We start from the raw sequence: 23,595 nt of genomic DNA, 5'->3' as shown, positions 1-23,595 counted from the left end.
TACTTAAGAAAAAAAAGGTAAAATTGAAATCACAATTACCCTGAAACCTTATAGAAAGGAAAAAAAAATTACATTCTTTCTCTGTCCCTTAAAGTTATAACTCTTATTACCTTCAAAACGCAGCCCATAATCACCTGAGCCTGAAGGGGAAAAAAGGGGGTGGGGGAAGAAGCCTTTTTATAATACAAACTTCAAAAGGGCTTGTCTGGGAGCAAGAATTCCTTTTTCCTCAAAGGTCCTTCTAATTGGACTATGAGTCAAATTGACATGGAACAGTTCAACAGAAGAAAATCAAGTAGAATAGCATAAGTATGGGGATACACACAGATACGAAAATTTCAAAGACAGACAAAATAAGGCATACAGGTCATTCTGAGCTAAGGAGAAGGAGGTAGGGGACTGGGACTTCAAAGGGAAGGAATGCACTTCACAAGAAAACAAAGAGTAAGTATTTGGTAAAGAAATGTGATGGGTTACTTAGATAAAATTTGTCTCTGGTAATAACCTTTATTCTGGAAAGATCCTACAATTTAGATTCCTCTATGTAGTTAAGGGAGAGGCAAAAGTTTCTCTTGAGCCCACAAGGTCTCAGTTGTCTTTGGCTCAAAATAATTCACAGGCAGAAGTGGCTCATTTGGGGCAACCTGCTCTCAGCCCCTGTGGGCTCTTGGGCCCAGGCTCTAACACCTCTGAGAAGAAGCCACTATGTCCTAAGAAGTCCATCTTGGGGGGGAAAAAAAAAAACTTTATGCCTTTGTGATGCAAATTTTCCACTCCCTTTTCTAGAACCCAAGAGCCATTCTTTAAAATGCAAATTTTAGGGGGTGCCTGGATGGCTCAGTTGGTGGAGCTCAGATCATGATCTCATAGCTCTTGAGTGAGTTTGAGTCCTGCTTTGAGAGCCCAAGGAGACTGCTTCAGGTTCTGTGTCTGCCTCTCTCTCTGTCCCTCCCCTGCTTGCTCTCTCTCTCTCTTTCTTAAAAATAAACATTTAAAAAAATAAAAAAAATAAATAAAATGCAAATTTTAGGAGAAAGTTTCTCTTCAGAGGGGAAAAAAACAGGGGGAGGTATTTGGAAACTGGGCCTATAATGTCCTTTCCATAAATATTAGTAAAAATACTATAATATTTTTAGTTATATCCATGTGTACATATCTGTGTCCATATGTATGTTGTAAATGTGAGATATTTGCTCTACTTCCAGATGGTATTGCTGAAATTAATTTGTAAAAGAGCTCTATTTAGTTGGTTTAAAGGCAAGCACTGTAAAGACTGGGCAATCTAAAAACTCAGAAAGCTAGAAACTCATCCAAATGTTTTCCAAGTTTGTGTGATCTGAAAAATTATTTGATATTAAGGCTAACTTAAGGTTGTTGGTATAAATAACGTAGACATGTCTTCAAAGTTATGGCCATTAAAATTAAAACTTTTATTCTGCCTGTGTTCACTGAGAGTTCAAATAAGTTCATGCTATCTCTGTTGCCAAATTTATCAGAAACAAACCTACTTAGAACAATGATTGACTTTGTCTAATGTCTCATGAAGTTTTAGGGTAGTCTAAACAATTGTTAAGAATAGGTAAGTTGAAAAGATGTGAATAAAAAAAGAAGTGTTTAGGTAAATTTTACAAATAGTTTCCTCAAATCCTTTTGGTAACCTAAACCACATTTGGCTAAGTAACGAGTTAGGTTGAATTCATTGAATATCTAGATTATTTCCAAATAAGATAAAATAACAAACCATTAAGCATTAAACATAGGATTATATACTTTTGTCTTATTACTGAGAAATTAATGATAAACTTGGGTATGTCAGCAAAACATGTTTTGTGCTTTATGAAAAGGTAGTACTATGAAGAAACATCTTTCTAAATTAGAAAATGTATTATAAAATGTATTTGCCAATTTAAGGAATTTCAACGTAACAGTTCACAATTGCTTACTATTTAGTTTTCACCAGAAACTGAATTTTCTACGAGTTAAGAATTCTAATAAATGTCATTAGGACTACTAAAAGTAACAAGGGAAACAGCAGTATGCAAAGAAATGAAGATGTGTTTTTGGTAAGAAAAAGATTTAAGGAATAAAACAACATTTTTGTTAAGGGAAAAGAAAATAATTTTGCCCTAAAGTGAAGCTAATTTTTTACAGAGGGAAAGCTAAGGACAAAATTTAAAGGTAAAAAAGAAAGTTGGGGTGCTTGGGTGGCTCAGTCGGTTAAGCATCTGACTTCGGCCCTGGTCATGATCTCCCGGTTTGTGACTTTGAGCCCCACATCGAACTCTCTGCTGACAGCCTAGAGCCTGCTTCAGATTCTGTCTTCCCCTCTCTCTGTCCCTCCTCTGCTCATGCTGTGTTTCTGTGTCTCTCAATAATTAATAAATGTTTACAAAAATTTTTAAAAAGTTGTAAAATTTTACGGAAAAAAAACCTTTGGAAAATGATTTTATGAGTGATCAGTAGTAGCTAAGATTAGAATAAATTTATTCAAAATGTGTTTTAACATCAAAACCCTGAAGCAAAATTAGAATTTGTTTTTTCTCTCTGTTAAAAGAAAAAAAGTTTTCTTAGATTATGGGCTCAGGTTTTTATTAGAAATTGTGAACAAAGTTGCTGTTTTTACCTTTAATGTAATCAGCTTAGAAAAACAAAGATTCTCAAAAAAAATTTAAAAAAAAGTGGGGGGGCGCCTGGGTGGCTCAGTTGGTTGGGTGTCCGACTTCGGCTCAGGTCATGATCTTGCGGTCCGTGAGTTCCAGCCCCGCGTGGGGCTCTGTGCTGACAGCTCAGAGCCTGGAGCCTGTTTCAGATTCTGTGTCTCCCTCTCTCTCTGACCCTCCCCCGTTCATTCTCTGTCTCTCTCTGTCTCAAAAATAAATAAACGTTAAAAAAAAGAAAAACAAAGATTTTCTTTTGTCTTTAGCAAAACTTTGATTATTCAAGAAGACTGAGTCTTAATATTAAGAGCTAAATTTTGTTTACAACTATATAACCTTCTGCATTTGCCTTTAAAATCGTTTATTGTCACTTGAGTTAAATAAATAAATATTGTTTCATAATGATCTGTGATCCAATTTAATGAAATGTCAAACCTTTTGATATTTTTTGACATACTTCCTAAAGTCAAATTCTAAAAATAAAGTCTTTTGACCACGATTTAACTGAAATAGTCCAGAGGGCCTATAGAACATTCCAGAAGATTTGGGTGTCCTTATAAAAGAAGATATTACCCTAATTAGGCTTATTTGTTATGCTAAATTATATGAGAAACATTGTCAAATAAGTGATACTAACACTCAAATTACATTTGTGTAGATACAACTTATTAAAATGAGTGTTCTAGAAATTGTGTAAAACTCCTTGGAATCTGGTATGTCTTGGTATGTTTTTACCTAAAAGTGTTGTGTATTACACAAATAACCAAATTTTCTCGTCAACTCCGTTGTAATGATCTCTCATCAGATCTTTAGCCAGGGCCATTTTTAAGTCTCTTGTCATTTATAAACAGTTATACTTTTACTCAGATGCTTTTACAAAAGCTTCCTGCAAATATTCTTCATCTTCAGAGAAATTCATGGAAAGAATTTTTGACAAATACAGGCTTCTGATAACCTTAAGATCATAAAACTGAACTGGGTAAGAAATTCCATAACTAATGGAAAAACTGGATTCAAGCAGAACAAGAATTAATAACATGGGACTGAATGAATGGAGGAAAATTATAATTTTTATGACATTAATGTTTGAAACATTGCTGATTTTAAAAATGTCTTGTTTTTCCAAATTTAAGAAAACTTTTTCTTTTAGGCTGACAGCAGTTTGACAAAACATACTTTGTGAACAAATTAAAATGTTTCTTTTTCTCCCTCTAGGACTCAGAGAGTCAAAGTGAGTCTTCTTATATTTTCATGGCAATGTATTTACTTGCATAAGTTCAATAAGAATGTTTTCTCTTTGTAACAGGACACCATTGAAAACACTGGTTATATCACCAAGGTTTTGACTAAAATCCGTATTTGCGAGACATGCACCCACTCAAGTATAACCAGACTTCTTTAAATAAGTACGGTTGACTTTATGGATCCTATAAAGCCCCTTGAAGATGTCAGCCCAGTACCTTACTTACAGAGTTCCCAGAAGCCTTATCAGGTCCAGAGGGCCTATGGAACATTCCAGAAGATTTTGGTGTCCTTATAAAAGAAGACATTACCCTAATTAGGCTTATTTGTCCTTGTTATTGACCTTATAGAAAGTCACTTCCTGGCAAGTGCAGGAATTGCAGGATATTTTGGGCACCTGGAGAAGAGAGGCATTTATCCAAATCTATAGGTATTGCAGGTGAACTCTGATAGAAAGTATTTGGCTTGGCTTCTGCTTCAAGAGGCTTTTAAAAGTCTAATCTAGAAATTCCTTATAAAAAAATTCCAACAAAGCAGATTTAAAGGAACCTAAAGGTCCATTGCTCTTTTGCCATACTTATATAAACGATCAGGCCAAGTTTACTGAAACTAGACTCACTTTGCAAACAAATTAGTCTCAATTTGGCTATCTTTGGTAAAAAAAAAAAAAATGAGGGTGATTATAGAAAGAAAAATTGAGTTCCAATAACACACCTGGGTAAATATTAGATTCCAAACTAGAGTTGATCCTGATTTCTCTCTCTCTCTCTTTTTAAGTTTATTTATTTATTTTGAGAGAGACAGAGAGAGTGCAAGCTGGGAAGGGGCAGAGAAAGAGGGCGAATCCTAAACAACTTCTGCACTGTTAGCACAGGGTCCAAGCGGGGCTGGAACTCAAGAAACCCTGAGATCATGCCCTGAGCCAAAATCAAGAGTTAGATACTTGGCTGACTGAGCCACCCAGGTGCCCCAATCCTGCTACCTCCAGTTTCTGGAAGCAGCTCTCAAACTACTTTTTGATTATTCTCCCTGCTTTCTAACTTGGAATCATTTGAAACCAAAGCTGCCCTTTTTCTTGAAGCCCAGAAAACTAATACAAACAACTAGATATAAACTTCAGAGAAATCACAACAGCTCATGTATAGACACACTCCATGCCTGTCGCTCTGTGGGCTAGACATTTGAACTGCTACCAAGTAAAATCTGTCAGACTGCCACTGCCTGTCCTCACCGTATCTGATGGTGTTTCCTCCCTGACATGTAGACTTTTTGACTGGCTGGGTCTAAGAACTCAGAAACTGGTTTATACTTTGATCCAGTGATTAACCACTGTTTTTCTTTTGTTTCTATTGCGATGACTCTGATTTAGTACCTGATTGCTTAAACCATAGCCCTAACTTTGAAAACACCTACCTCATTGCCTTCTAAAATATTGAACTAAAGTGACCTTCTATCATAACTGACTTAAGAGGCTGGGTAAATGAAAAGGAATGAGGGGCACCTGGGTGGCTCAGTCTGTTAAGTGTCCGACTTTGGCTCAGGGCATGATCTCACTGTTCATGGGTTCAAGACCTGCCTCAAGACTCTGTGCTGACAGTTTGGAGCTCGTACCTGCTTCCGATTCTCTGTCTCCCTCTCTCTCTGCCTCTCTCCCTCTCAAAAATAAGTAAACGTTAAAAAAGATTTAAAGAAGGAATGACACCAGCTCAACTTTGCATGTGTAAAACTTCCAGGGAAGTTTCAGAGGGGGAACTGTAGGGGTCAAGGCAGGCTGCCCCAAGATGGGCCACTTTGGCATATTGATTATTTTAAATAAAGTTATTTAACAGACAGCCTGTGCAAGGAAGGGCACTCACTTCCCCCTCTGTTCCCCTAAAGGTAGTAAATATATCTGTCATGTAAAAAGTGCCTTCCTTTTACCAAGAGGTTGACAGAGATGACCAGAGATGGGAAATTTAGAGCCAAGAAGGCTGTTATAAATAGCCCTGTTACTTTTTACCAATTTACCACCAGCCCCAATTTTTTTCAGAATTCCCTACTAATTGAAGCTCCCAGAGTTAAGTTTTTTATTTTTTATCCTGTATTTTTATCCTGACAGATTTATTGTCTTTGTTTACATTAATGCATATGGGATTGGTTGGTAGGGTTAGAACTAGGCAAAAAGTCCATTTATGTCCATTCTCACAGGCAGCAGGTGCTTTGTCTTTTAGCTGAGGTCAGCAACAATTCTGAGAATTTGAGTCAGAAGACATGCGTAAGTCTCAGTTTCCTTACCGCTCCTGTTCCATTTGAAAGCTAGTCTTCTAGCCTAGCTAAGAAGACTCCATTTTGAATCTTCTTTTACACTAACCACATTGCAGGTGTTCGTTAGTCACATGAAGTAGTAGCTACTGTCTTACACCACAGACTACAAAACATACCCATCATCACAGGAAGTTCTATTGGATGGTCCTGCTCTAAAAAATCTGTTTCTGTCTAAAAATTGGCAGCAGTGGGATTCTTAAATCACTGTATTCCCATAAACCAAAGAGGTCAAATGCATTTTTGGATAACAAACTCTTTAAGGACAGGGCCTGGGTTGCTGAGAATGACCTTATAGAACCCCTAAATGCCTTACCTTCTGCAAAGTCTTTAATGTTTTTTGATGATGGTGTTGGCTCCCCAAAGTAGACTCTCTGGCCCCAATTCAAGTATTAGGAATGACCAGGAAATTATTCCAGGGGACTGGAACTAAAGCATAGAGGCCAATGGAGTCCCAAGTGCTCATTCTGCCATATTGGGTACCCCTGGGTCAAGCATGATGAGAGCCTTTCCTTGTCCAGTGGAAAGAGCCACCAGGTTGTACTACACGGAGGGCATAGCCCATTGACTGATATTGTATCCTGGCTACAGGACTTTTTTTTTTTTTCAAAGACTCATCCTCTGAGGTCTGCAGAAGAGGAAAGAGGAACATGGTGTGTTATTGTCTCTGGACAGAACCCTTTGCCAGAGGCGTGGGCTTCAGATCTACTTGGACCACTGAAGGAAGTGCAGTTCTCAGGATTTTGAGCTGAAGGTCATGCATCTGGAGGGAATGAGCTGCCATGTTAACAAATGGTTCTACCTGAGCCATTTTGCAAAGGCCATTCTTGGACTTCTCCCTTGTTTCTGAACACATTTGTCTGCATCCTGCCAAGAAATCACCTAAGATGCTAAAACCATAGCCTCTCTTCATAGTTGTAAGCCATGCTCCTTAACTGTTCTAACAACCAAGGTCATTAAGCTCTGATTTTGTGCCGTATCTCATTGTACGTACTCACCAGCCCTCCGAGGGAAATATCTTTATCATCTCCATTGTGTAGATGAAACACTCAGAGTCTGAATGTTTAGATAACTCACCCAACATCAAGAGGCCTCAGAGGTGGAGTCAAGCCCAGGCAGCCTGGCCCAGGGCTCTTCCCTGTTCCACATGCTGTACCTTGAACACCTAGTCCTTGCCTGCCCCTCACCTACATCTTCATACCCTCCCCCCCCTACACTGAGCCCATGTCTACAGTTTGGAACATTTTCTTCAGAAAGCCTCTCCCTTCGCCATGGCAGCAGTGCAGGTATGAGTGCAAATTCAGAGAGACAGGACAGGTGGGGATGCTTAGGAAGGAGCAGTGAACATTCTCAATGGAGGGACAGAGCTGCAACTGACACTCTATTTCAAAACTCACTTTCCCCAATACCTCTTGAAGGTTCCTTTTCCTCCCTACCTCCTTGTGCTCTAAAAGGCAAGTAAATCAAAACTTATGAGTCTGGAAAAATGAGTAGCAAACTTCTGGCCTTGGCTGTCAGGAGCTGAGTTGGGGTCGGGGTGGAGAGGAGTTCTTTCCCCACCTTCATCTGGGCTTCTGACTACCCAGAAAAGCCGTCAGGGATGGGGGAGAATTCTGGACAAACATTCGGGCAGGCTCTGTACCCTTATATGGCAGATGTGAGGGAGCTTTGAAGAAGAGGTGAGCGAGCAGACTTCAGTCAAGTTTTCAAATCAGAAAATGAAAATGGATTCAGCTTCACAGACCAGAGCCCATGGCTATGACATCTGTGACAAGTTGAGGCTCCAAGCTCACGCTTCTTAGCCCACCATACCCAAGGAGTATAGTGCTCCATGTGCAAGGGTTAAATACAAACTGCTGGCCTCACTGCTTCTGAGTCATTCAAGTTCCTGTGTCTTGTTTGCTAGCACAGCTACCTCAGCTGTTTAATTAGATGCTCTGTTCTGATTTCCTGCTGAGCAGAAAATTCCAGAGAATTACAAAATGATGGAGGTGAGCAAAATACCTTTAAAATTTTGAGGACATACTGGTGATTATGTAAATAGGAAACAGAACAATGCCCTTCTCAATAATGTCATGGAATAAGGGGCCAGTCTGCTCTCTGCTAGCAATACCCTAAAAAGTTCATTGTAAAACCTAATCTTACCTTTCTTTAAGTGGCATGTTCCCTTTAGTAATCTGTTATTTTCACAATGTTGCATTCTTTCTAATAGGTTTTTTTTGGTGCAACTAATTACATTTTTATCTGACTTGGGTGTATTCAAAAAATTGGCTTTATTTTCAGATTTCTAAAGAACCAGGCCCCAGAGCAGATTCTTAAAGTGGACCAGCAGCATCAGTATCCCCAGGAATCTTGTCAGGAGCACAAATACTTGTCCCCCCCCCCCCCCCCCAATCTGGCCAGGCCTACAGAATCAGAAACTCTGGGCCTCCAGAGTCAGGATTCCAGGTGATTCTAAGACATGCTACTGTGGGAACCACAGCTCTAAAGCATGAGCTTGAAAGACTCTTTTAGAAAAGTGGAAGGTTTTTTTTAAAAAAATTTTTTTAACGTTTATTTATTATTGAGAAACAGAGAGAGACAGAGCGTGAGCAGGGGAGGGGAAGAGAGAGAGGGAGACACAGAATCCAAAGTAGGCTCCAGGCTCTGGTCTGTCAGAACAGAGCCCGATACGGGGCTCGAACTCACGAACTGTGAGATCATTACCTGAGCTGAAGTCAGATGCCTAACCGACTGAGCCACCCAGGTGCCCCAGAAAAGTGGAAGGTTTTTAATTAAAATCTTTAGTCTTCACCATTGATGCTTCTGAAACAGCTCCATTCAACCATCAGAAAGACCACATTTTCTGTGTATGAAACCAGGGTTCCTTCCCACTGATTTCTCCTTGACCGGAGTTCTGTCCTTCCTCTGAGCTATGATCCTGCAGTCTCTGCACAGGGTGGCACCCTCTCCATGGCCTTCTGGCCTCTGGTTCATGGCTGGAGGAGAAGCAATCCTTCCCCCTGGCTTCACTGGCTTTTAATAACAGGTAGAACTCTCTGGTCTTAAGAAATAACCAAAATTACTTTATAAATCCCAAAACTTTCCTCCAGCCACTGCCCTATCTCTGTCTTCAGGTAGATCCTGGAGTCTAGGATGCCTGTCTACAGTGACTGTCTTTCATCTCCTGCTACCACCTCAGGCTGCCAGATATGACTCCATCCACTCTATCAGGAGCACACTGTCCAGTTCTTCTGACCCTATCCCTGGGCAGTGTTGGGTCCCTTGGCTACTGTCTCCTTCTTGGCATGGGTCTCTCCTGAGCGTATGTCCACTTCTTTTCTGACCTGTGATATTGTGATTTATAAGAAACATGTATTTGCTCATTCAATGACCAAAATATATTTCTAATATTTGTTTGGTCCTTGTCCACAATTTCTGGCTTACAACCCCCTAAACCCTTGGGATTTCCTATGTGTTGAGAGTGATCAATGTGTCTTTTGTTATGTTAATAAGGTGACTTTTGGAAGGAGCCTAAGGATGGAAGCTAGTTGCCAATAGAGTCAGCCATCTGTTTAGAGGGTTGGAACTTTCAGCCTCGCCCTCTGACCAGAAGGGGAGAGGTGAGGGGCTGGATGTTGAATCACTTGCCAATGGCCAATGATTTAGTCAATTGTATTTATGTAATGAACCTCCTTAAAGCCCCTAAAAGAGTTTTCCAGGTTGATTAGCATGTGGAGATTTGGGGAAAGCTGGCAGGACTAGAGAGGGCAGGGGAGCTGTGTGCCCTTTCCCATAGCTTGCCCTGTGTAACCCTTCCATATGCCTATTTCAGAGTTATATTCTTTATTAAAAAACTGTGGTCTAGTCAGTAACTAAAGCTGGAAGCTGCCCTAGCAAATTAATTGAACCCAGAGAGGGCATCTTGGGAATCTTTGACTCATAGCCAGTGGGTCAGAAGCCCAGACAAGAGTCGGGGCTTGTGACTGGCATCTGAAGTGGGCAGGAAGGGCAGTCTTGTAGAACTGAGCACTAACCTGGGGGGTCTAATGCTATCTCTGCATAGGGTGTCTTTAATTGAGTTGAATTTTTGGATACCCCACTGGGGTCTGAGAATGGATTGGTGCTGTGTAAGACATTGAAATTGGGTCCAGGAGCCTTTCATGGCCTTCTTTCTAAGTGTCTACATGTGCCTTCTCATTTGCTTTTACAAACTCCTGTCTTTCCTATCTCAATGGCAGTGCAGGATGCTATGGGGATGCAAACAGTGGGAGTTAACTCAGTCTCAGGGCCAAGAGGAAAGGTCATTTAAACACCAGCAAACTATCTAGTCAAGTTGATGCTTGAGATGTGGGTTCCTTACCATGATGCTGAACACTGAAGGTACCCTGAGAGGCCATCTAGCACTCTCTGGGTGACCTTCCATCCAATCTAAGCTGGACTCTGCACCCCCCTCCCCCCTCCCCCCCCCCCACCTGCTAACCACAAGGCTTCACATACAGAGGCTCCTGACCAGACCTGAGAGTCAGCTTGCCTCATCACTGAACCAACAAGGAATAAGCACCTAGAGCTCATACTTTCAAATCAAACCCCAAAATATCTAAATCAAAGATGCACCAGGACAACATCAGGCTTAACCCAGGGATTCAAAGTGACTCAACATCAGACAATCCACTGAAGTCTTGCATTAGAGTAAGGCAACAGTGGTAGGGATGTACAGGCTAGAATGTGCCATCAGAGGATGCCATGCTCTCCTTTCTTACTGCAGCCTTGGGCAGGGTGGCTCATACAACCCAATGCAGAGTTCAGGGTGAGTATAATTCAGGACCCAGGATTGTTCCTCAGCTAACTATGGCTTGGTAGCAGTAATAGAAGCAGCAGAATTTTAATATGTACTTGACATTTTCAGTCTTCCAAAAGGAAACATCAATTTTCTTTTTCAAGAAACATTCTGATTTTAACCAATGGGCTATTAATGCTTTATTAGAGACGTTATCTGAAATGTGCACCTCAAAGATTCCAACTGAAATCTTCAAAATCTCTTAGGAATACCTTAATTTGGTGAGTGTACAGCACCTGGTCTAAAGACTGCAAAGCCATGAGGATAAGGTTTTGCTGGAAACAGAGGTGAGAGACAGCACCTTTGGTCATGGTGTGTGTTGCTTTGATGAATGTGGTGAACACTCAGGGGAAGACCCATGCACCATTCATATGCCTCTTTCCTCAAGCTGAGGCCCTGGGTCCCTTCAAGTGAAATCCCAAAACAGGGAGCTGGGAAGAGCTTGGGACTCCCCCACTCCATTCTCAGAAGCCACATATCAAAGATTTGAGGACATTGGTGGAATGGTGCCTGAGTGACCATCCTTCCATAAGCAGGGGATGGAAGAACTTTTGGGATCTCTAGCCTGTGATCAGAGAACCCCTTTCTTCTTGGTTTCTCATTTCTTCCTGATCAGCTTCCCAGGGTAAATGCTTGGGTCTGTCTGAGGGGGAGTCCAGGAGTTCTTTCCATTTTCTAGCATCCCCCAAAGCACAGGGAAGGTGGGACCATTCACTGGTTTTCATTGTACTTTGGGCACATGGACTTCAGCAAGCTCATAGGTACAAAGAACAGACCGGTGGTTGCTAGAAGTGAGGAGTGGGGTGTGGGAGAAATGGGTGAAGGGTATTAAAAGGAAAAAAGAAAAAAAATAATGCTGTCACCTGTTTAATTATTTTGTCCAAATCAACTTTAGTTCAAATTGGTATAGTTTTGAGAGTGGAAAAAAACATGAAAATAATTCCAATAATATAAATTTTGAAATATTCACTAACACTAGTTTCAATTATTATGGTATACATAGAAAATATAATATTTCATACAAAATACTTATAAAAATAAAATTATTTTATATATTTTAATATATATGTGTGTATATATATATATATATATATGCTTTAAAGGAAAATGAAACACTTATAATGGTTACCCAAGCATTAAAAATAATATAAACACAGTAATTATTTCTGTTATATATTCACACAATTTCGCACTTCCTTAGCTATCTTATCTCATAGCTTATCACTGTTATTATTTCTAAGGAATATGTTTTTTCTCAATATTGACTTTGTTTTAATTTTTCATCAGACTGCCTAGAATATTTCTCAAAATTTACATTTTTTGGTCAATAAATTTGAAATTCTTGGTACTCCCAATTGACATTTCTATGAAGAACACAATATTGGAGAAAATATATGGGAAAATATTCTGTCTACGAGTGCTGAGGGATGTGTGCTCAGAGCAAATTCTGCTAAATGCAGGATGGTCTGCATTTTATTTTTTCATATGTAAATGTGGAAATATTTGAGCTCAAAACAGATGTAGGTATACATCATCATGATTCCTGGGAAGAGGTGAAAATACCAACATGAGGAGGAGTTTGGAAGAAGTGGATTCCAACCCTCATGGATGACTTTGAGGGGCTCAAGGCTCCAGTGGGAGGAAGACACTACAGGTGGAGTGGAATGAGCAAGGGAACTAGGATTAGAAGTGGAGCCTGGAAATGGGACTCAATGGCTTCAATCTCATGGTAGAACTTGAACGGATGAGGAGTTGCTTCTTATAGATGAACAAAGAACATGGTTTCTTGAGATGGAAAAGCATCTTGACCTCCTGGTGAAGATGCTGTAAAGATTGTTGAAATGGCAACACAATATTTAGGATATTACATATCTTGAGTTGATAAAGCAGATATAGGGTTTGAGAGGACTGACTCTAAAATTGAAAGAAGTTTTACTGTGGGTAAACTGCTAACAAACAGCATTGCGTGTGGCAGAGGAGTCATTCATGAGAAAAGAGTCAATTGCAGCAAACTTCATTGTCGTCTTATTTTAAGAAACTGCCTCTGCCACCCCAACCTTTAGCATCCACCACCCTGACCAGTCAGCAGCCATCAACATTGAAGCAAGACCCTCCACCAGCAGAAAGGTCACACTTGCTGAAAGCTCAGATGATGGGTAGCACTTTGTAGCAATGAAGTATTTTTTAATTAACGTCTGTACATTTTTTTAAAGATCGTAAATACTATTGCACATTTAATAGACTATAGTGTAGTGTCAACATGACTTTTATATGCACTGGGAAACCAAAAAGTTCATTTGACTCACTTCATTGTGATATTGCCTTATTGCAGTGGTCTGGAACTGAAGTGGCAGTATCTCTGTGGATGCCTGTGCTGTCTTTTGCCTCCATTCAGAATGACCACCTTCAACATACTTTTACAGTTAAAACTTGTCAGTGAGCTGACTTTGGCTTTATTCTTTTGAATGGGTGACCAAAATTTCTCTTATCTCTCTTCTTTATCTATAAAATGAAAATACACTTATCTGACCTGAGTTGTGAGAAAAACGTCTAAAAAATGTAGTTATCACAGTGTTAGATCCACAGTTGATAGCATCTGATCACTAACTGTATTCCAATGTGTCTTTATAACACACGTCCTCCCCATCTTATAATGACATCAATTAACTGGAGGTGGACATCTTTTTCTTTGCTGAATATGCGTATACTTGTTTTTGTCAGCTGGACCACTGTGAGCTCATTGTTTTAGTCAAACCAATTAAGGACGATTTGGGGGGGGACATGAGTCCACATGATTGTCTAGAAGTTTTTGTTCTGCTAAAAACAAGATATAATCATCAAGAAAACTTCAGAATAGAAGCCATCAGCTTGGAAAACAAAAGCAAAACAAACAAGATCACAGTGTGCCCAGCTGGTGTGGGCAGGGCCAGTGAGGCCAAACCCCAGGGCTTTAGATGGGTGGCCTTAAAGCCACTGCCCAACATCAGAGATCCCTGGGACTACACCTTCTGACAGCATCTGCACAGCTACATGATCAGGTGAGCAACCCGGTGGGGCTGGTACAATCTTTGGGTAAGTACTTGGGAGAATAAATTCAAGGATTTTACTCCATCATAGTGATTTTAACATCTAGAAGAAAGGAGGATGGATTTTTAGACAGATAGGTCTAATCAGATACTCATTTCTTTTTCCTTCCTAGGTTTTGAAACATGTATCCTTTTGTCTTCCTGATCGCCCTTTGCTTGGGAATAGCCTCAGCTACTATAGAGCTTGATCAAAGTTTAGATGCACAATGGATTCACTGGAAGGCAACACATGGGAAGCAATATGGAATGGTTGGTAACATCCAAACTATCCAGGGGACCCAAAGAGAATGTCCGTGCTGGTGGTAGTTCGTAGCACAGAGTAGCATCTTGAGGCTGCTCTTCCTAAGGCAGTAAGCTGGGCACCGTGACTGCGCACAGTGTGGGCATATGTCCTGCTGTGTGGTTGCTGGAGAACAGCTCCCAGAAGCATCAAGCCATCCCTGGCTGTGATTTCTTCTCCCCTCTGTGAGCACATCCACTTGGCGCAGGTCAGTAGGTTTTAAACAGAAATAAAGATGATAAGTCATATGTTTGCCTCTAGAATGAGGGCTGGAGGAAAGCAGTGTGGGAGAAGAATAAGAAAATGATTGAACAGCACAATCGAGAACAAAGCCAAGGGAAACACAGCTTCACGATGGCAATGAATGGCTTTGGTGACATGGTGAGTGTGGCACGGATTGCTGAATGTTTTGTTCTCTCTCTCCTCAGTACTTTGCCAAAAAAATCTTATGCTTGTCAACATTCTACTTTCTTTTCCTTGAAGACCAATGAAGAATTCAGACACATGATGAATGGCCTTAAAATCGAGAAGGATGAGAAAGGGAAAATGTTTAAAATACCTTTCTTTGCTGATATCTATGTACCTGTGGACAGGAGACAGACACCTGCTGTAAGTCCTGTGAGTATCAAGGATGACCAATCATCAGGTCTCTCTCCAAGAAGAAAGCCAAAAAGAAAGTGTCCCCCTTGCTATGGTTTCCTGTTGTGGAAACCATCTACCATGTTAACTATATTTTAAAAGAGTTTTCAGATCCATAGACTGCTGTCAGTCTTGCTATTGGTTTTGTAGACTGAGACCTTGATAATTTGTTTTCAGGGTCGGTGTGCTTCTGGCTGGGCTTTTAGTGCAACTGGTGCCCTTGAAGGACAGATGTTCCGGAAAACTGGCAAACGTGTTTCCTTGAGTGTGCAGAACCTCCTGGACTGCTCTTGGCCTCAAGGCAATGAGGGCTGCAATGGTGGTCTAATGAGCAATGCCTTCCAGTATGTTAAGAACAATGGAGGCCTGGACACAGAGGAATCCTATCCATATGTTGCAAGAGTGAGTGGAGCTCCTCACTTGTCACCATTCCAGCTCTGCCCTTAGAGCTGAATGCTTTTGAAGAAAACAGACACCATATTTAACATTCGCATTTTCAATTGTAGACTATCTGCAGCCTGTCAGGACTGTCATTAAACGGTATTAGGCTGGCATAGTTCTCTGCTTAGATGGTTACCACATAGCTGTTTTTATTTCTACATCACATGGAGATATGCATGCCTTTCTATATAGGGTACAGATTTCTCCAAGGTGAAAAACTTCTTATGGACAGGTAGACCACGAGTGTTTCATTGAATCCAGACCAGTTAGCTTTGCTTTTTTTTTTAAGTTTATTTATTTATTAATTTTGAGAGCAAGAAAGACAGAGCATGAAAGGGGGAGGGGTACAGAGAGAGAGAGAGGGAGAGGGAGAGAATCCCAAGCAGGCTCCATGCTCCGTGCAGAGCATGGGGCTTCATCTCACAACTGTGAGATCATGACCTGAGCCAAAATCAAGAGTTGGATACTTAACTGACTGAGCCACCCAGGGCCCCTCACACCAGTTAGTTTTTCAATTTCAAAACAATAAATACCCTTTCACCTCCTGGGTTGCTTCACAACAAACTTGACTTGGAAATCTTTTACCTGTAAGCTGCCTTGAAGTCATGTTCCCCAGGAAGTGGATGGTTGTAATCAAGTTTCTTTTCCTTTACCATTCAAAGGATGGACCCTGCAAATACAGGCCTGAGCATTCTGCTGCCAATGTCACCGCCTTCGAGAACATCCCTCAGCAGGAGGAGGCCCTTATGATGGCAGTGGCAAATATGGGGCCCATCTCGGCTGCTATAGATGCAAGCCTGGATACCTTCCGCTTCTATAAAGATGGTAAGCATTTGTCGATGTAGAAATTTAGGTAGAAAAATTGGAAAACCACCCTAAGAAACAGCAAGAGTGACACTTTGGTATGTAGAACTCAATGTAGAATTTAGGGGTGTGTGGACTTAACATAGTTGTTCATTCTGTACATGTAATATTTATGCCTGCTCTTTCCATATGCCATGACTTGACATATCCCCATGAGGATAAGTATATCATAAATATATTTAAATGGTTACATAATTTGATTGGTATGGCTTACTTTACTTTTTTCTAAATATTAAAATTTTTTTTAACGTTTATTTATTTTTGAGACAGAGACAGACAGAGCATGAACAGGGGAGGGGGAGAGAGAGAGGGAGACACAGAATCTGAAACAGGCTCCAGGCTCTGAGCTGTCAGCACAGAGCCCGACGTGGGGCTTGAACTCACGGACCGTGAGATCATGACCTGAGCCGAAGTCGGACACTTAACTGACCAAGCCACCCAGGCCCCCCATACTTTTTTCTAAATATTAGACCTTAGTAACTTTTAAAGAATTTTGCTACTGAAATTAACAGTGGAAAGTAGCCCTTGGCTCAAGTAATTTTATGTTCTCTGCTGTTTCCCTAGGTTGACATCCTACAAGTAGAATAATAAGGTTTCAGTGGGTGATTTTTTTAATGACCCTTGACTATTATTTTCAAAAGGGATTGTGACAGTTAGTATTTCTCCTGGTGTGAGATGAGGGCCTAAATCCCCACCCCTTCCCACTAAACAAAAATATCTGACTTTTAAATCTCATCTGAATTCATATCAATATCACAACTGAATTTTGAAATGCCTCCCCTACTGTGGTTGATAGGCTGGGTTACTATGACATGTCACGTGGGAATCCTCACCCCAGCGTTGAATATTACTCCCCAGGCATTTATTACGATCCAAAGTGCAGCAGTGAAGACCTGAATCACGGTGTTCTGGTGGTTGGCTATGGCTTTCAAGGAAAAGAATCCGATAACCAAAAATATTGGTTTGTCAAGAACAGGTATGAAAATCCAGGAATACGTACTTTTGAATTTGAAAAAGGAATGTTTTTTGGAACCAGTATTTGGACGCAGGTCCCCCAACCCTTGAGCACACTTCTGAAATCCCAGCAGTGTTTACCCCATCTAGGGGGGAACACAGACATAGTCATATAATGACAACGTTAAGATATTGCCTCACCTGCTAGAGTCCTAATATAGTTTTGGTACCACTGTATTTCTAAATTGGAATTTTAAAAAATTTCTGTAACACATCTGGGTCCCAAAATTTTCCTTTTCCTGCTCACATTGCAGTTTTGTGAAAGGTCTGGGGATAGAATTCTGTGCTGGGTTAGAACTCAACCATGAACAAGAACGGCCTCTCCTGATTCTTCCTAAATCTGTCCTGGTCTCTGCTGCACTGTTCAGTATCAAGTGTTATTATTCATAAAGATAAACGTGTTTTACCATTTGTAACAATTGGAAAACCCTGTCTTCTTTCAGCTGGGGTGCTGACTGGGGCATGGACGGCTACATAAAAATGGCAAAAGACCGGGACAACCATTGTGGAATCGCCACCATGGCTAGCTTTCCTATCGTGTAAGATCATGGTGATAAAGAAAGCCTTGATTGGCAACAGAATATACAGAAAATAAATTTTATTTTAAAGTCGATCACATCTTATTGTGCGGGATAAAACACTTGAATCACCGAAGATCCAAGTTGTGATTGGATTCTGTGCCCGTTCACACTAGTGATGAAACTACTTCTTTAATCCCTGCTCTAATCAGTGGTGTGTGGTTAACTTGCTTAATAACTTTTGAATTTCATGTTTTAAAAGGTTGCATGAAAGTTTTACCTTTTAAAATAAAATTTACTGTCATATGCTGAGGTGTGATTCTGTTTTTAATACATAAACTACTTTATAGTAAAAAATGCAAAGGTTTTGTGGAGAGGAAGAAATGTCCTTATTTCCTCCAGTATTCCTCCTAATTTCCTTCCTTATTTCCAAGTGGTTTAAGAATTTAATTGAGATGACATGGGTCAATGGGAGGAAAAAAAGCCTCAAAATTTTATTATCAGGCAGGGAGGCCCAGTAATGAGTTTGAATACCGACCCCCCCACCCCCCGCCCAAAAAATGATCAAGTTGGGCAGGGTTTTGGTGTTTTTTTTTGGCAGTCTTATATATTTTAGACAAAGACAATAATTTGTGAGGAATTGACAGGAAAAAGAGGTGTGTGGGATCTTTAAATTGTAGGAATTCCAAGTGGCATCTGGGCTGAGTTTGTATATGAGTGAAAAAGTAACAAGGTTTGTTTCTACAGCTTTCTCAGCTTTGAAGCCCCATCTCTGCTGATAAGGATGTCTCTTTACGTCGTAGCACATGGAGGGGACCTTTCATATGGGCCACTCATTTCCTGCTTTCAGGAGGGGCATGTGACAGCCTGGGTGTTGTTGCACCGGTTGCATCCCAAGTAGCTTCAACTCAAGATAGTCAATATGCCATGGTGGCACATTTTGGGGTGGCCTCCCTGGGGCTCAGAGTTTCTTCCTCTGAAACTCCCCTGAAAGTTTATATAATAAATAGCTGAGCAGGTGACTGTGGAGAGAGAAGTCCAGTTTGGATTGAGCAGTAAGAAGACTGTTAATTAGTAAGGAATCCTAAGAAACTTTTTCTCATAAGCTATGATTTACAGCAGTTTCATCATCAGGCCAAGTTAAAAAAAAAAGCAACTATTACACTTTGCAAACAAATTGGTCTTAATTTGGCTGTCCTTGGTAAAAATGAGGGTGATTATAGAAAGAAACATTATGGGGGCGCCTGGGTGGCTCAGTGGGTTAAGCGGCCGACTTCGGCTCAGGTCATGATCTCATGGTCCGCGAGTTCGAGCCCCGAGTCGGGCTCTGTGCTGACAGCTCAGAGCCTGGAGCCTGCTTCAGATTCTGTGTCTCCCTCTCTCTGACCCTCCCCTGTTCATGCTCTGTCTTTCTCTGTCTCAAAAATAAATAAAACATTAAAAAAAATGGAGGTGTTAAATTCCTTACTACCTGCTGTGGCAGTGGCACATCTAGTCAGAGAGCATCAGCCCATCTGCTGAGCATGCAGACAGTGACCAAACAGAATAGCACAGGGCTTGGGGAAAATCTATCAAATCCGTCTATACAACCACAGAGGGCAGGTGGGCCTAGGAAGCCTTCCTGGGGTATGCTGATTTCTTCCAGAGATTTCCCGGGGTTTACAAATCATTCACTGGGAAAGCATGTGGTCAGGAATGTTGTGGATGCCTGGGCAAATCCAACTGTCTTTTTGGTCCTTCATTATCTTTGTGTCCAATTTGGTGGGTGGTAAGTGTAAGCCACAGGGTCAAAAGAAAGGGTGCTCTAGGAAGTCCATTTGGCCCACTGTATAATCCATCTGATAGTTGTTTGACACCTTTTTGTATCTGACTGTCTTTTGTAGACTATGGGGCATTTGCCGGGTAATGAATATTGTCAGTCAGGGATAAAGGCAGGGTTCACAACTGGGTGGAGAAAGAACAAGGGGGCCTGTTTGGGGTGCATACTTACAGCTCTGCCAACCCTATCATTTTCTAAAGATGCAACATCAGCTGTCTTAGTATGTGCTGAACAGTGAACAATGATGGTTTTAGAAGGAGGGTGAATAGTTGTAATATGTCAGCAATTATAAGCCTTTTAGCAACGGAAATAAGATGACGGAGGGTTAGTTAAAAGCGCTTGTTTGTAATGGGTCTGTCATGTTGTAGAGAGGTGCTATGATTTATGAACTTGTAAGACAGCAGGCACCACGTGGGGACACACAGGTGAATAGGGGAGCTTAATGTCAGAGTGCTGGCTTTGTCCATCAGGTGGCAGCTGTGGCCACCGCAGGAAAGCATGGGGACATACCTGATGCCACAGCGTCTGATGGGCATGAGAAATGTGCTCCTGGCTGTATCTGATTGGCAAAAGGCTGTCCCAGAAAGCATGCAGCAACACCATGCCTTTCATTCAGTATAAATGAAAGGGCTTGTCAAAGTTAGGTAAGCTAAGAGGTGGGGTGTGGACAGAGCCAGTTTTAAGGCTTCAAAGGAGGTTAATGCCTCTAAAGTCCATTGATATCTGAGAGAAGAGCATACAAAGGTTTATCAAACATTGCAAACTAGGGACCCTTTGGAGGCAGTAGCCAGCTGCCCCTTAAGATTTATGTAACTGTGTATTCATTTTGGGGAGAGGGATGGACATAATTGATTCAAGAATATTTGGAGTGAGATTTTGAATGCCCTGAGGCATGTCCTAAACAGGTCACGTCATCCTAAATAGAAAACCGTTGTTTACATCTCTTGGAGTCTAGATGTAGAGCTGTATAAGCTGTCTGCCTTGTTCAGCTAATGCCCCTAAGAGAATAAGGGAGTCCATAAAAGCTCCCAGCTTGCTTTGTTTATAGAGTAAAGGGTACCAGCAGGGAGCCTTGGGTAGAAGTTACAGTGTCTAGCTGGACTTTAAGGACTTGGGAAAATATTGCATACACCAAATATCCTTGGGGTATGCAAGGCCAGGTGAATGGTCTCCTTTTAACTGTGAAGGCACAAGAAACCAGGAGTCAGGGTGCAGAGGAATTGAAAAGGAAGCTGTTCACAGGTCATTTCTGTAAACCAGGTTGCATCAGCAGGAATGATGAAAATTATCAGCTGGATTGCAGGGCACAGGATGCCGAGAAATTATGAAAGAGATTATGGCTTCTAAATCCTGTGCAAACTGATGGATTTGGTTTCCCTCTGAGTCACATTTGCCTTCTTTCTTTATGGGCAAGATTGGGGAGATACAGGGTCGGGTGGTAAAGACAAGGATGCTGTGGTTCAAGAGAGACTCTATTACAGGGGTATCACTTGCTCCGAGTCTCTAGAGGGAGGGTGCTGGGCCACGAGGGCGAGGGTGGGTCCCTCTCCCGAGAAATGCACCCAGGCTCCCACTTCCTAACAACTTCAACCGTGTGTGTAGCCCAAAGACTGACTCGGGCATCTTTTAAACATCCATCCTCTTCAGAGGAATTTATCTCAGGATGAACCTGCAGTAAAGACAGCAGGACACTTGGAGCTTGACCTGAAGGTGAGGAAACAAAAGTGACTTTTCTTATTGCAACTTACATTGTCATTAAATGTAGATAAGAAATCTTTACCAAGAAGGTTTGCCAGTTAACACCTGGGAAGCAGCAGGGCCTGGGAGTGTGAACAGGGCCTGAAGAATCTGGGCTGGGCTGGGACATGGGCAGTAAGACGGGTCGCCCCGAGACTCTGAGAGCCTGAACAGAGTCAGGAGACAGGTAGAGATCAATCTTCTGAGCAGATGGGAGAGAAAATCACACCAATGCGACTCAAGAAATCTAGTTCCTGAGCCTCTGTTTAAAATTTTCTGGAAGGTCCTGGTGTTGACTGAGTACTGGCTGACCCATCATTTAAAGGGGGAATTGTCCCTCTGGAGAAAAATGAATTTTTTCAGGGTTACAGGGATTAGGGGAAATTGTTTCTTAGACTTTCCTTTTTCTTAAGTGCAGGACAATTTCTCCCCCAATGTCCTGTATTATTTGCAATATCTGCAGTTGTCTGGAGGCAAACGGGGACACATCAGAGTGGGCTGGAGTCATTCTCCATCATGCTTTCACCTTTCCAAAGATTCAAGTTGTAAGGCAAGACTTGTTTTCTGTTCCTTTCTTTTATTCCTGTTGGCTTTCTTGCGAGCTATTTTCAAAGATGCAGGTAGCTGTCTCCATTATTTTGTTTGGTGTTTGCCGCCTCCCACCAACCACACTATCATGGACTTGTCAGCTGTTTTTTTTTTTTAACCATTTTTTAAATGTTTATTCGTTTATTTTTGAGAGAGAGAGAGTACGAGCAGGGAAGAGGGAGACAAGCACAGAATCTGATGTAGGCTCCAAGCTCAGAGCTGTCAGCATAGAGCCCAACGGGGGGTTTGAACGCACAAAAGATGAGATCATGACATGAGCCAAAGTTAGATGCTTAACCGATTGGGCCATCCAGGTGCCCCTGTTTTTTTAATATCGGGGAGGAAATTTCCCACAGAAGCAGAAATTAGAAGAATTTTATGTTCTGGGGCTACCGGATTGAATACAGTGTGCTTTTTAAAGTTTGTATAAAATGCTTAACAGACGCTCTTCTTCCTGAGTGTATATTTCATCCGTAGACCAATTCACTTTGGAGGAACAGGCCTCTTCCGTTGCTCCTATTAACCCTTGAACAGTTGAGCCTTCTCCTGGTCATTCCCAGGAGGGCCAGAGAGAGGCTGTGGCCCTCTGTGTCCCCTGTGAGGGAGGCTGTTTGGCCTGCCTGGTAACAGCCATATACTCATGGGCTGGAAGGACTCCCTTTAGCAGCCAGTGAAGGTGTCTGTGAGTTGGGTTGTAAAAAGGTATTAATTTTTAAAATTTCTCTGTAATTTCGGTAGGATCTTCTGAGAGTAGAGGTAAAGGGACTTCATAATTGAGAAGGTCTGTCACTGTCCAGGGGACATGAATTCTTTGTGACAGGGGTCCAGGAAACCCTCCTCAAGGACATTGCTCAGGAATGCCTGGAACTGGCAGAGCTTGATCACAAAGCCCTCGAGACTCTGAGCAATTGTATAGACCGCAGCATGAGATTTACCGCCCATCCTGGCCACTCCTGCTAGATGTACTTCTCAACACTCAGCACTTACAGGAACAAACTGTATTTCCCAGGCCAGGAGGCCAGGCTGAGGTACTCTCTATAAATCTTGTAAAGAAACAATAGTTAAAATAAGGAGCTGGGCGTTCAGGATTTTTCTGGGAGAGTTGGAGTTTTTGTATTTAAGGGAACTGGCTGAAGAGCTGGGGCTTGGTTTTGAAGGGAAAGTTTCTAGACCAGGAGCCCAGAGATCCAAAAGATCTCCTGGAGGGTCAGGGACAGAGGCATGGGGATGAAGGAGATATAAGAAGGGGGATTGATGTCAGATTTGGTTTTTGATTCTTATTCTGATTTTTGTTCTTTTATTAAGAGACTCCCTAAGGCTAGCCTTATACTGGTTTGTGTTTTCTTTTCTTTTTCTTTAATTTTCTTTTTTCTTTTTTAAAATTTACATCCAAATAGCATATAGTGCAACAATGATTTCAGGAGTAGATTCCTTAGTGCCCCTTACCCATTTAGCCCATCTCCCCTACAACAACCCCTCCGGTAACCCTCAGTTTGTCTCCATATTTATGAGTCTCTTCTGTTTTGTCCCCCTCCCTGTTTTTATATTATTTTTGTTTCCCTTCCCTTATGTTCATCTTTTTGTCTCTTA

The 23,595-nt window shown here is 41.4% G+C and overlaps 1 protein-coding gene across 1 annotated transcript; it reads left to right on the top strand.

The window, feature by feature from the left end:
• The first annotated feature begins 13,952 nt into the window (after nt 1–13,952).
• LOC109251673 (procathepsin L-like) lies at nt 13,953–18,173 on the top strand. Its single transcript, XM_019423467.2, has 8 exons — nt 13,953–14,057; nt 14,219–14,354; nt 14,647–14,766; nt 14,869–15,003; nt 15,202–15,426; nt 16,128–16,290; nt 17,188–17,305; nt 17,787–18,173. Exons 2-8 carry the CDS (start codon nt 14,229–14,231, stop codon nt 17,884–17,886), a joined length of 987 nt encoding a protein of 328 aa, XP_019279012.1. The 5' UTR covers nt 13,953–14,057; nt 14,219–14,228; the 3' UTR covers nt 17,887–18,173.
• The last annotated feature ends 5,422 nt before the right edge of the window (nt 18,174–23,595 follow it).

Source organism: Panthera pardus, unplaced genomic scaffold (assembly GCF_024362965.1).
Source record: "Panthera pardus isolate Hobbes unplaced genomic scaffold, ASM2436296v1 HiC_scaffold_20, whole genome shotgun sequence".
Taxonomy (NCBI): domain Eukaryota; kingdom Metazoa; phylum Chordata; class Mammalia; order Carnivora; family Felidae; genus Panthera; species Panthera pardus.
This window is presented reverse-complemented; position numbering and strand designations above follow the sequence as displayed.

What these genes read in the sequence shown, in the direction of transcription:
- LOC109251673 (XM_019423467.2), top strand. Translation starts at nt 14,229, where the DNA reads ATGTATCCTTTTGTCTTCCTGATCGCCCTTTGCTTGGGAATAGCCTCA. An exon ending in ATGGGAAGCAATATGGAATG is followed by an intron (nt 14,355 to 14,646) that starts GTTGGTAACATC and finishes GTTTGCCTCTAG; the next exon opens with AATGAGGGCTGGAGGAAAGC. An exon ending in TGAATGGCTTTGGTGACATG is followed by an intron (nt 14,767 to 14,868) that starts GTGAGTGTGGCA and finishes TTTTCCTTGAAG; the next exon opens with ACCAATGAAGAATTCAGACA.